Source organism: Hyperoodon ampullatus (assembly GCF_949752795.1).
Source record: "Hyperoodon ampullatus genome assembly, chromosome: 8".
Classification (NCBI taxonomy): domain Eukaryota; kingdom Metazoa; phylum Chordata; class Mammalia; order Artiodactyla; family Ziphiidae; genus Hyperoodon; species Hyperoodon ampullatus.
In genome coordinates this window covers 89,641,695-89,655,152 of record NC_136921.1, presented here as the reverse complement: position 1 = coordinate 89,655,152, position 13,458 = coordinate 89,641,695, and the positions used below count along the sequence as shown (strand labels likewise).

At 37.9% G+C, this 13,458-nt stretch overlaps 1 protein-coding gene across 1 annotated transcript in view; it reads left to right on the top strand.

The window, feature by feature from the left end:
- The window catches only part of CHN1 (chimerin 1), a gene marked incomplete at both ends in the record, with an annotated part of 196,456 nt that overhangs the window by 13,867 nt on the left and 169,131 nt on the right, over window positions 1-13,458 (top strand). The window contains 2 exons of the mRNA XM_079710705.1: window positions 1,638-1,733; window positions 3,791-3,938. Of these exons, the coding sequence (XP_079566831.1) occupies window positions 1,638-1,733; window positions 3,791-3,938 (244 nt within the window). The remainder of the gene's footprint in view (window positions 1-1,637; window positions 1,734-3,790; window positions 3,939-13,458) is intronic.

Here is a 13,458-nt window from a genome sequence, read left to right as displayed (position 1 = left end):
TCAGTGGCCATAGCTCACGGGCCCAGCCACTCTGCAGAATGTGGGATCTTCCCGGACCGGGGCACGAACCCGTGTCCCCTGCATTGGCAGGCGGACTCTCAACCACAGTGCCACCAGGGAAGCCCAGTTTGGGTCATCTTGAGAGCAGCTGTGACACAGAGTTCCTTGCTGGGGCTGGCGTGTGTGTGCAGCTTTTCTCAAAAGTCCCTCTAGTAATGATAATATCCTTTGATATGGGTAATTGATGTTTTCTTTTTCTCACTCTTATAAAGTATCAGTAACAGCACCTTTAAAGAACTTTTTATCTGCAATATATAATCTAAATGAAGTCACTGAACTTGCTTTGCAAACCCGATGAAAGACAAATTCTTGAGTCTGGCCTTAACAACCAATTACCGGTCATAAGTCATTCTTACATAGAAAATGATTCCCATAAACTTTGATTTTTTTATTTATTAATATTATCCTACTGTACTTAAAAAACAGAGTAGGAAAAACTAAGAAAGCAGAATGATGTAACCATATTTTATACTGAAAACATATTAAAAAAAGAATCATGTCTGACAAAATAAAGTTACAAATATACATTCCTAATTTAGCTTCTTATATTTAAAAAGCAGGATGAGTACTTTGTGAATATACTAAAACCACTGCTTTGTGTACTCTAAAAGGGTGAATTTTATGGTATGTGATTTCATCTCAATATAAGATTATTAATAAAATCATGGGGGGAGGGTAGGAAATCAGATTGAATAGAAGGAAAATTTATTTCACTTAAACTGTAAAAACAAAATACTATTTTTATTTTTATTTATTTTTAATTTATTGTTATTGAGTAACAGCTAATTTGTTCAGGATATAAGCTGATCACTTTTGTTCCAGCATCTTCTTTTGCACAGAATCTTGCACACATTAGGCAGTCAAAAGATACCTGCCAAATTGAATTAATGCTTCTCTTGTAACTTTCTATATTATATTCAAAACCATAAAATAATGTCTGACGCCAAACCGTTAGATTAAAAGAGCCAGACACCATGGATTGCAAATAGAAAAAACTTCATTCCGAAAATACTATTTTTAAAAGAGTGGTTTTACATACAGGAAGCTTTAGAACTCTCCATGTTTTTAGAAAGTTTTTTTTTTCTTTTATTCCCCAAGGAACAAAAAACAAACTTAAAAATTGGTACGTTAAGATACCCCTACCTGTTTTGAATGGTTGTTTTAAATTTAGAAAAGCAAGCACTTCTTGGAAAGACTTAACTGCCAGACAATGGAGTAGTCTGGGGGAGAAGGGAAGATGAGTCAGGCCAGGCCTGCCGCCGGCAGCTTGGTGGCGTGGGGCCACCTCATTGTGTTTCATCCAGCTGTGCTAAAAGTGATTCCTTTCCCTTTCCACTCGGACTTTTTACCTTTGGATTTCATTGGACCTTGTATATTTCACGGTGTAAAGCAAGCAGAAAAAGGATGTTGTCCAAGAAACATTATCTCCACTGGAATAGATTTTTATGACCACAAACTTGACATTTCAGAAACGGAATGCGTCCTCTTTAAACTGCTAATCTTTCCTGATTTTCCCATTTCTGCGATTAACACATAGCTTCAGCCTTTATTCTTTCTGTCTTGTACTTTTTATACAGAATGTTGTTTTTCAGCTCCTTAATGGCTGTGAGATTACTTTGTCAGAGATGATTTTTGGATTTGAAGTAGCTTGTAATAGGTGGGACAGACAACAGGTATGTGGGTAGATGTGCATTTGAGGGTTACGTAAACATCTGCCTGACTGAAATAGTTCCCCTGTAGGCCTTTTATGGCGAATGAATTTTACACCATTATATTAAAATTAAAGCATGATTTTTTAGCGTATTACCTGTAAAGAATAACATGCTAAATATAGATACTTATCTTCATATAGCATGGAAGAATGATTTTAATTTATGGACTGAAGATCTTAAAGTAGTAAGACAAACAAGTGTTTTGACCAAGGGAGCTACACTGTAAGAGAAAAGAAAGTTGTGGAAGTTTTTGTTTGGAGTGGGGGGCATTACTAAGAGGGACCTGTGTTGTAGGTGGTGGTGTAATAAGCAAAGCAGTATAAAAGCTCAGGACATCTGGGGTGAGGGGGAAGGAGTGGATGATAGAGTGGGAGAAGGAAGCAGAAACAAGAAGCCTACTCTTTCATAATTTTCCTAAGGAGTAGCTCTGTAGCCTGGGGTGTGTTTTCCTATTTAGTGATTCGTTTACTCATCTGTTTGATGAATTGAGGGCCTAATATGTGCGAGGTATATATTAGTTCCTGTCCTCAAGGAACTTATATATGCAGTGAATGGTGACAGAGAAAAATGTATAATGTGCCAGGGGGCTAATGCTGTGAAGAAAAATGAAGCAGGGTGAGGAGGATGGGGCTAGCTATGCAGCAGAGTGGTCAGGGAAGGCCTCACAGCAAAGGTGGATTTTGAGCAGAGACTAGAAGGAAGTAAGGGAAAGAGGCCTGTGAAAATGGGGAATCACCTCGTGGAACAGGCTTTAAGGCAGGGATGTGCTCAGCAGTTTTGAGAAACAGGAGGAAGGGCAACGTGGCTGGAGCAGAGTGAGCCGGGAAAGTGCTAGGAGGTGAAGGCAAAGAGACACCTGCGGGAGGAGGAGTGTTGGGGTCACAGATTATGTAGGGCCGTGACCTTAAAGCACGGTAAGGACTTCAGATTTTACTCTGAGTGAGATGGGAAGCTCGTGGAGGATACTTCCATACCATGAAGTGCAGAGGAAAGGGCTTAGATTTTGGAGTAAGAGAGCTACGTTTAGTCCTTTCTCTGCCAAGTGTCAGCTCTAAATCCTAGCCTCATTTTCCTTATATGTAAACAGGGGCTAATTCCCTTAACACGGTGGTTGAAGATACATAGTAGCTAATATTGTTACTAATATTATTATGATAACTGTTAGCAAAGATCCAAGATACCAACAGAGTTTCTCTGTTTTTTTCACAAGTCTATTGACCCACTTGAAAAAGTGGTTCTGCAATATTTCTGTTTGTATGTGTGGCTAAATATATGTCACATGCCACTGTAGACTTTGTCTGAGAATGCTCTGGTAGAGATCTGGTTCAGGGAGGTACAGGGAAGAGCAGATAGATTTCTTATAGTGCTGGGCACTTGGTACTTTCTAGTGCACTCTGAAAATGTAAAAAATACACCGGCCAAGGCTTACTTCTCTCTTGGGAGGTAATCCAGAATATAGTCAGATCTAGCCCCAGCCCCCATGACACTTAAAGTATATCAAGGACTGTGAGCTCAATGGCGGGCACATAGTAGGTGCTCAATCCAAGTTTATTGAGTGAATAAATGAATGAGCGAAGAATAAACATGTAACAGTGGGCTGTCACTCTATACACTTATCCTGTGAACAACCTTGAATCAGTTTAAACACTTATCTTTTTTCTTCCTTTATTATTTTGGGTTATTCTTGCTTATTGTATTAGTGTCCATAATTGGAAACTCAAACCTGCCTCTTAGAAATTTATTAGTCTAACAATTCACTTCCCTACCTGAAATCCTCCAGCGAGTCCCCATCACCATTAAGATTAAGTCCAAATTCCCTAGTTGGCATATAAGGCTGTCAAGATAGGACTGCTGCTGGGAGTTCCCTGGTGGCCTAGTGGTTAGGATTCCGGGCTTTCACTGCGGTGGCCTGCGTTCAATCCCAACCACAAGCCACTCAGTGAGGCCAAAAAAAAAAAAAAAGGTAGGACTGCTGCTTACCTATTTATTTGGCCTCATATCTTATCCCCTCTTCAGAGGCTGTGCTGAAGGACTTGAAGTTTCCAGAAGGGATTGTACCCAACGTGGCTTTGGCATCATTGCTCAAGCCCTTCTTTGCCCCACTCCCCTCTACGCATCTCGCAAAACTCAGCTTGAATAGTCATCTCTTCTATGTGGTCTTTGTGGGTTAGTTACACCTTTTTGCATCCATAGTGCTGTATATATGTCTCTGCCCTGCCACTTTTCATGTGGTGATATAATGGTTAGTTTATATTGTCCTATCTTCCCCATTAGGTGAAGTTCCTTAATGGGAAAGCTATGGATTCCTTTCTGTCCTTACCTGCCACTGTGATGCAGCCACTCAATAGCTAAACGATGAAGGTTTCAATGAATGTATGATGTTACAGTAGTCTACTGTATTCCTTCAATTTGGAAGTTAATTTTAAGGCCCAAATCCATATGATACACACTCTCTGTTTTTCATAATTTTTTTGTTCATTCATTTAAAAAAAAATTCGGTGAATGGGCCATCATACTATCCCTTGGTTCCATACTCTAATATGGAATCCCCAACTGGAAGCTCGCAAAAGCTTGAATAAAATGGAAATCTCTCTGGGAGCAGATTCTTTGAAGTTTAAATATAGTATTACTAAGCATCCGCAGATGTTTCTAAATTATTTGGTATAATTAGATAACAAATTCCGCTTCATTAAACTATTGTTCCTTTTCATTTCAATAGTACAAAGGAATTGCACATAAATTAGCTTGGTTTGTTCGTGCTTTACCCTCACAGTAGCGAACATAATCGAATTGAATAGGAATTCAGTATGAAAATGGCTAACTTAACCTTTTAGAGGTCAGAAAATAAAAACAATATAACCCTTCTCTCATAATAATAAATTTGTGTGCTACGTGAGCATTCCTATTAGTTTTCGTATATTCATTAGAAGAGCAGATATAAGCAACAGTTTCAGCATTCATATTTTTAAGTGGAAAGAAAAGGAAAATTTTATTTATTACTTATTAATACTTCTCATTGTTCCAGAAAGAATTTGAGGTGGTTTCCAAAAAGATACAATGCAAGAGGATTAAAAACAGTAAGCGTGGGAATTCGTTTTTCTCTGTCTTGTATCCTTAGTTCCTTCCTCTCCCCTGAATCCTGGATCGTTTCCCTCTGATTACAGCCATGCTTTCCTATTCTGTATGAGGGCATTGGAGCCCTCTCATGCCATCCGGAGTTATTAGTGGCCCTCTTCTTACCAGAGGTTTGTTGAAATGGCGTTCGGTGTACACCCCCCCTCTTCCTCTACACTCTCTCTTCTCAGCCACCATATTTTATCATTATTGGTTATGAGACATTTGTGAATGTCATTAATCTCTAGTGAAAAAAAGATCGACAACTGCGAAAGGAGAAACTTTTCTGACACTTGTTGAAACAACAAGGAAGACTTTCTTCAAGACTATTGCAATAGGTGTCAAGACTATCACACTAGGAGAGAGAGATCAGGCTTAACTCCGAATATAAGAACAAGTGGGGATTTATAGTCAAGGAGCAGATTGGTGGGGGGGTGATTGATCAGTGGATGGAAAATTACTAAGAGGAGACAAGGATAGGGGGAGTTCTTGTTAAACTGACCTAACAGGATTCTTGCTGAGGGCAGGCCAGGTGGTCAAATATCAAGGGCCGGGGGTGAGGAATTTTTTTTTAAATTAATTAATTTATTTATTTATGGCTGTGTTGGGTCTTCGTTACTGTGCACAGGCTTTCTCTAGTCTAGCCCTCTCTTTGTGTTGAGTGGGGGCTACTTTTCGTTGCGGTGCGAGGTACTCTCATTATGGTGGCTTCTCTCGTTGTGGAACATGGGCTCTAGAGCGCAGGCTCAGTAGTTGTGGCGCACGGGCTTAGTTGCTCCGTGGCATGTGGGGTTTTCCCGAACCAGGGCTCGAACCTGTGTCCCCTCCATTGGCAGGCGGATTCTTAACCACTGCGCCACCAGGGAAGTCCCCAGGGGTGAGGAATTTGATTAGGTATCAGGTATCAAGGGTGTGGGATTCTTTCTAAAGTGACTTAGAATTGTTGCTAAAACTGGGCAGCGCAGGCCTGGCAAGGCCAGGGGTCAAGGTTGAACCCTTTAGAAATGGGCTTAGAGGAGCCTAACTGAAGTTTGGTCAAGAAGAGCCTCCATTGTGCTTCTGTTTGGAAGTGCTTTATCAATTCATAGCCAGTAAACAGTGGCTTCTCCATTGTTGTCGTGTTTGATCTTTTTGCACTATTTGCTATTTTTGATTGCCTCTTTCTTCTTGAAACTTTTTTCTCGTCTTTCAAACATTGTATTCTCTAGCTATTCTTTTCTTCCCTTTCACTGTTCTTCAGTTCTCTCTTGTTTGCTCCCCTGTTACTGCTTTTCAGGAATGGACCTTCCTTTCTCACTTGGGAATATATAGGCTTCAGCAGTGAGCACTGTGTGGCCGATTCCCAAGTCTCCATCTCCAGCTCTGCCCTTCCATGTCCTCCACATCGCTATCAGGATTCCCTGCGGACATTTCTGACTCCACACATTCCCAGCCCCAAATCCTTAGCTTTTGTCCTTCCGTCCTCCCTCCCCGTGCCTCTAGTACCCAATCAGCTGCTAACTCTTGCAGCTTGATCTCTGCAGTAGCTTCCGTTCTGTTCCTTTCTCTATTTCCAGCTCTTGCTCTGCCTTTCGTTTCAGCACCGCAATCCATACCCTCCGCCTCCTGCCACCCATTCAGAAGGAATCCCTTCATCTTCTGAATTCTTTATCATTTTATCCATGAATCTCCTGTGACATTTGTCAATGTGTTCCTTTCACAGTAGTAATGTATCTTTATCATCTGTTTTCTAGGCTGATGGTTCCTATAAGGGAAGAGTCATTCTCATTTCTGTGCTCCTTACCATGCTTGGCACAGTGCTTCACATATAGCAGGTGCACAAAAAATATTTAAGTGAATAAAAGAGTTATTAAACCACAGTACTTCATAGTTGAACAGTTTCCAGAGTAGAAATAGAAAGCATCCTCTAATTTTTTTCTATAACTTTATAATACTTTAAACAAGTTAACATTAACAATAGTAAGCATATCTCAGAATCTCTCATATATTGTCTTTGTTGTCTGATGATCTTATTTTCAGTCTTTAAAGGAAGAAATGCATATATTCCTGCAGTATTGATGCATGTCAAGGGCAGATATGTCATTTATTTTGTGATTGGTTGCTTTTGTTAGCTTGACTTTTTCCAAAAGTTCTGGTGAAATTCTGGTTGAATTTATACTGCTTTTTATTCTGTAGAAATCCTCTTAATCCTGGAGAAGGGGCACTAAACAGTAGATACTACACACACAGGGCTTGTTAATCTAGGTTGTTTTGCTGGTCCCTTTAATGTTGCATTGTGTCCAGTATTCACCTGAAAACAGAATACTCTCCCTCCTTGTGGAGAGACCGTGCTAAAAGTAAGAGAAATGATGGGTTCTCCTGATTTCATATATGTTCTCTGCTCTTTTAGACTTTCTCAGGCCATTAGCAAGGAGATGGTGAAGAGCCCTACCTTGTTCAAGCTCCCTTTCAGGACTCGGTGGGTTAGCCAAGTTCATAGGACATTTGTATATTAGTCCACCATTTGGAAACTGGCTTATTAAGTGTTTCTAAAGTTGCTGAATAGAAGTCACTAAGCAGTGGACCAAAAAGCTAATGCTAGTGATTGTTTTTCAGAATGTGCTGAAACCCAAAAAGAAAGATGAAGTCTGTGGTTTATAGGACATTTCATGTATTGACAGTAATACTTCATTTAACTGTGAAAAATTTTTTTATGAAACTGATTTTGCCGCTCCTATAAGTTGCTTTTGGTGAGCCTACCTATTTAAGTCTTTCAGTGACATTTGTTAATATTCTCAGATTTAGATGTTATAAAAATGCTCATTATATATGTGTGCAAAATATGTAGTTAAAGGTGAGAGCCATAAAAGCAAAGTTAGTGTGTTTTTTCTTCATCGTAACGTTGATAAGTGAACCAGAGACTTTTAAGTTATATTCTTTGAATAAGAAATGATTCTCAACTTGTCAGTTCACTCTTTTAGTTGAACTTAAAAGGTTAAATTATTTCTAAAGAACAAGAAAAAAGAACAAGATGGATTAATCGTACAGTAATAAAAAGAAAGGAGGAAACAGACGTTGCTCTACAGTAGGGAGACTTGCAGACTACTTCGAGGCCTGTCATCCTGAATTTTCCAGACAGATGGCTCTGCAGTTCTCTGGAGAGACAAAAGAGCCTCTTTCTTGGGCCGCCCCTGCCCCACCTGCTGTTCTACGTCTCTCCAGACGGAGGAGCTCTTGCTCTCTCTTTTTTCTCAATCTTTCACACAACCTGGGGAAGGATGGGAGGGAAGGAGCAGTGATTGCACACGCAGATCCCTTGTTTCTCTGGGGTGAGACCTCATTCAGCTCCAGGTTCCTTTTGACTTCACTCCTCTAATCAAAACTTTTCTCCTTTCATCTTGTTTTTCAGTTACCATAATTGACCTTAGGGAAAACAGAGGCATTTGAAAACTTAAAAATGATATTTTGAAGTAATTTTCACTTAATCAAAAGTTAATAAAAGTCTCTACAGAAAATATCCAACGTTTCAGGTCCTGTAATAAGCTATTTTCCGTTACCAGGAGAAGAAGGAACATTAACGTATGCTACGTGTATTAATGTTAGATAATTTGCAAAAGATCTGTCCCAAGTAGTCTTTTTCATTAGTAAGGTTACATTTAAAATAAATGGGCGCTTTTTTTTTTTAACCAGGGAATGAGAGAGATCTTACAATGCAAACTACAACTCTTTGATGAAATAAATTTAAAAATTTTTTTATTTTATATTGAAGTATAGTTAGTTGATTAACAATGTTGTGTTAGTTCCAGGTATACAGCAGAGTGATTCACTTATACATGTATCTGTTCTTTTTCAAATTCTTTTCCCATTTAGGTTATTACAGAATGCTGAGCAGAGGGATAGATTGGGAGTTTGGGATTGACATGTACACACTGCTATATTTAAAATAGGTAACCAGCAAGGACCCACTGTATAGCACAGGGAACTCTGCTCAAAATGGGCACTTTTAATATGTTGCTTACTATGTATTTTCAGCCGCCATAATTAGATGGCAAGGTACAATTTTTATTTATTTTAAAATTTAAACAGAAGGCTTATGGAAATATAATTAAGCTCCATTTAATTAATAATCCCTAGATTGAGAGATCAAGAATTTATAATATCTAAATTTTTTTATTGAGAAAATGCAGCCACTTTTAGTAATAAATTCTCTCAATCAGCACTTTTTCAAACTTACATTGTGATTTTTTTTTTTTTTTTTTGCGGTACGCGGGCCTCTCACTGTTGTGGCCACTCCCGTCGCAGAGCACAGGCTCCGGACGCGCAGGCCCAGCGGCCATGGCTCACGGGCCCAGCCGCTCCGCGGCATGTGGGATCCTCCCAGACCGGGGCACGAACCCGTATCCCCTGCATCGGCAGGCGGACTCTCAACCACTGCGCCACCAGGGAAGCCCTTACATTGTGATTTTAAGGCAGACTTAGAAATGGTAATATAAACTGAAATGAGTGAAGTCTACCACTTTAAACTCTCTTGTTCTATATTTCCAATCTATTTCCTTAAGTTATATCCATCTGAGACTTTTTCCTAATTAAAAATACACTGTTAATGCTGAAAACTTGAATGAACTGGTATATTTAACACTGTATTATCATTTTACATACTCTTTTCTAAAGAAAGCAAACCAAAGCTGAAATTTAATAGTCTTCACATTTTATTTTCCAGTGCCTTACTATAAAAAGATTCATAGCTCCTGAGAAAGCTGCTATAGAAATAATGTTATCTATCATATTGTCACAAGGCAACTAAAATATTATGGTAGTTATGTTGTAAATAGTCATTTATAAAACTCTAATAAGAAAAAAGTCATTGTGGTGGGCCAAAGAAAACATATTTTGGGGTTGGTGGTGAGGCAACTCTAGGCCACTATGTAAATTTAGAATATTAATATTTTATCTTTAATACTATATGAAAAAATAAAACGATGCTGTTTCTAAAGTCTGAAGAGGATCATATGAGCATGACTCTGGGGCATCTTCACATACTATGTACCTTAACTCCTAACTCAACTTGTAAACTTTTGCTTATAAGACACACACACAGCGGATCTATGGATGTATCTATTTATTAGTTCCACTAAACTTTAGAGTTCTTGTCAACTTTTGCGATTTAGATTTTATAAACAACAAAAGGCCTCTATTTTGCAAGGTACTATCCTAAGACTGTTTGCTACATTACAAAATTAGGAGAATTATTCTAACTTCTCCACTGACTAAATGCTCTTAAAATTCCTTTGGTATATAAGATTCTCAAGCTTCACAATTGCATAATATATCTCTCCAGCCTAACTCCTGAGGATGCTCTTGAGATCAAATGTGATGGTTTGACTATAAATATTCCAAGTGCTTTAGAAGAAGGATCATAAATTCACAAATGTACTTCATTACAGTTATTGGTATTTGGGCCCTGGAAAACTGAATACTTTGATTTAAATTAAAGTAACATTTTGAATATTGAGAACATTGTATTGAATATTAGAATGATTTGCTTCTGGAACTGTACGGATGAATAGAGTGAAAACATTTTCTAGGGAGTCCACAAGATGGCGCTTGCCAACCTGTTTCCTTGGTTTTTCCTTACCTTAAGGAAATTTGGCAACAATTTAAGAAGGAATATCTAAATATTAATGTATTTAAAATGCTAAAGCTTAGACTTCCAGAAAGCTTGACTCCTTAAAATTGATGAGCTTCAATTTAACGTTTTGAAAAGTGCTCATTTCTAATATCGGAACTAAGAGTTTTTGCTAAAGTTTAAGGTTATTTATTTATTTATTTTTTGGTACGCGGGCCTCTCACTCTTGTGGCCGCTCTCGTTTCGTTGCGGAGCACAGGCTCGGGACGCACAGGCTCAGCGGCCATGGCTCACGGGCCTAGCCGTTCGGCGGCATGTGGGATCTTCCCGGACCGGGACACGAACCCGTGTCCCCTGCATCAGCAGGCGGACCCTCAACCACTGCGCCACCAGGGAAGCCCAGTTTAAGGTTATTTTGAAAACACACTGGGATCTGGGATCTGTATAATACAAGGGCTGCCTCCATTCACCTCTATTTTTATTCACACCTATTTTTAAAGAATATGTGATTCTTTAATATGTGATTTGTGAGACATCTAGTCTAGATGCATGCATAGTTTCTAGACATCTTAAACGATTGATGTTTATAAGGACCTGGCCAGTAGTAATTGTTCTAAGATAAACAGGAAGGTGTAGTTGGAATATAGTTTAGAATTTCTAATTATGAATGAGATTTAATAAGTGGAACAGTAATGAAGGGTAACAGGAATCCACCCAGTCATAATATGGATTACCTTAGGCTTCATTTTTACTCTTGTGCCTTTATCATTTAATTAATACTGTTTTACGTGTTTATTGTTTACATTAACATTGTTAGGGAAGGGAATCATATTAAAATTATGTTGGGGTTGGTAAGGGAAGTTTTATATTTGTTTATTGTTTTGTGAAATCCTGTGCATAATTTCAAAGAAAAGAGCTATATTCATAAAAAAACTTAAGACAAGAAAGTATATCCAGTAAAATTTAGAGCAAATTAGGTTTTGGTCTGTAGCATTCCATAAGTCTGATTTTTCTTAGCCTCATCATAAAAGTAGTCAATAGAATCAAAAGAGTGGTCAGTAGGATCAAAGGCCTGTCATGAAATAAGAACAGTAAAAGGAATTTTCTGTTGAAAACGAAGTCAAAGTTGGAAAATATAAATTAAAGCTTACAACCAAATTAAGTTTTGGTCTGTAGCATTCCATAAGTCTGATTTTTCTTAGCCTCATCATAAAAGTAGTCAATAGAATCAAGAGTGGTCCGTAGGATAAAAGGCCTGTCATGAAATAAGAACAGTAAAAGGAATTTTCTGTTGAAAACGAAGTCAAACTTGGAAAATCTAAATTAAAGCTTACAATCAAATATTTTAGATGACTGGAAAGTAGTCATTTTTCACCATTCTTACGAAGTTTTGTGGAAAAAGAATCTTGTATATATGGAGAAAGAATCACTAAGGGTTTCTTTTCAAAAACACTTATCGTACGTGCTGGCTGCTAAGCTTGCATAATGAATGTGTTCCGTGGGTAGGCTGCACATTGAGACCATTCCTTTGTCAGCTTTCCCTTTCCTATATCAAGGCTTCAGTGTTCGGTTTCAGGTTGCCATCATTTACATCATACTGTTTTGCACAGGATCTCCTTTAAAAAGGCTTATATAACACAATCTCTTTAAAGTTCAGTAGTTTTCATTGAATTTACGTAAACATTGAATCTAAGCTAAATTAGTTTCTGAGCTAAGGGACTTACTGAGAAACGTTGGTCAGAGAAATGTAACATGGGAACAGATGCAGGGGATGTACACATAGCACACAGGGCTGATTCATCCATTGGCATCTTTGAATGCTGAGATCTTAAGATTTCATTTTTAAAGTGCTTAGATTGCTTTTCCATTGATAAAATGAAGATTGTGCTTTCAAGTGTGCCTGTTTCCACATTTTCTCCTAGAATTCTAAAAAAGTTCTGAAAAAAAATCAAGCAATAAAATTCCTTTCTTTATGTCTTCAAATTCGCAGTCCACACTTGAGACCAAGTGAAAATGAAATAGCTTAAACTGAAATGTGTTCTTTGTGGGTCTTTCCCATCACATCTTTAGAAAATGTAGACATGGATATAATTGTCAAGGAAAGGATTTGTCTTTTCAGTTGGTTGACTGACTTTTTTTTTTGTTTCTAGAATACATGAGTTCTAAGGCTTGATTTAGACTTAGATACATTTTACTCATTTCTTCTTCTAATCTCTAACAGTGGCCTGTTAACTTTGAGATTTTTTGGCCCTGAGATTTTTTGGCCCATGACAAACACTATTTGAGATAATTATTGCACCCTCTGATCAAGTTGTACTTGATCAGTAGAACTACTGACGTTATCCTAATAACAGTGGAACTGTAAGGAGCCATATTTATTTATTCCCTAAGGATTATTTTTCATTTTAAAGTGTCATATACATGCAGAAAAATGTACAATACATAAGCATATTTAAATAAAATACACAAATATCAATAAATAAAAATAGTAAAATATAGATGTCATAAGCTTGATGAATTATTACCAAGTGAACATACCCGTGTAACGACTACTCAGGTCAAGAAATACAACATTGCCAGCATCCTAGATAGTCCCCTTTGGAACCCTTCCTAATTGCTATCGCCTCCAGCCTCCCCAAAGTTTATTACGATTCCAACGTCTAACACTGTAGATTTAATTTTGCCTGTTTTTGTTTTTGTTTTTGTTTTTAACAGCATTTTTTCTTTTTGGTGGTGAGGATGAAATGCTTTTTCATATTAGAGTCTTTAGTAGAGTCCAATTCAACCCGGTAAAATGCTTCTGAATCTCATAGAAGGGGAGGGAATTGTGTATGTGGGGAAACACTGTATTTTTAAAATACATTTTAAATTATAAATTTAAAAAATTAACATGGTATTTCCTGGTATATAACTATCTATTTTAAATTTATTTATTTATGTTTGGCTGTGTTGGGTCTTAGTTTCTGT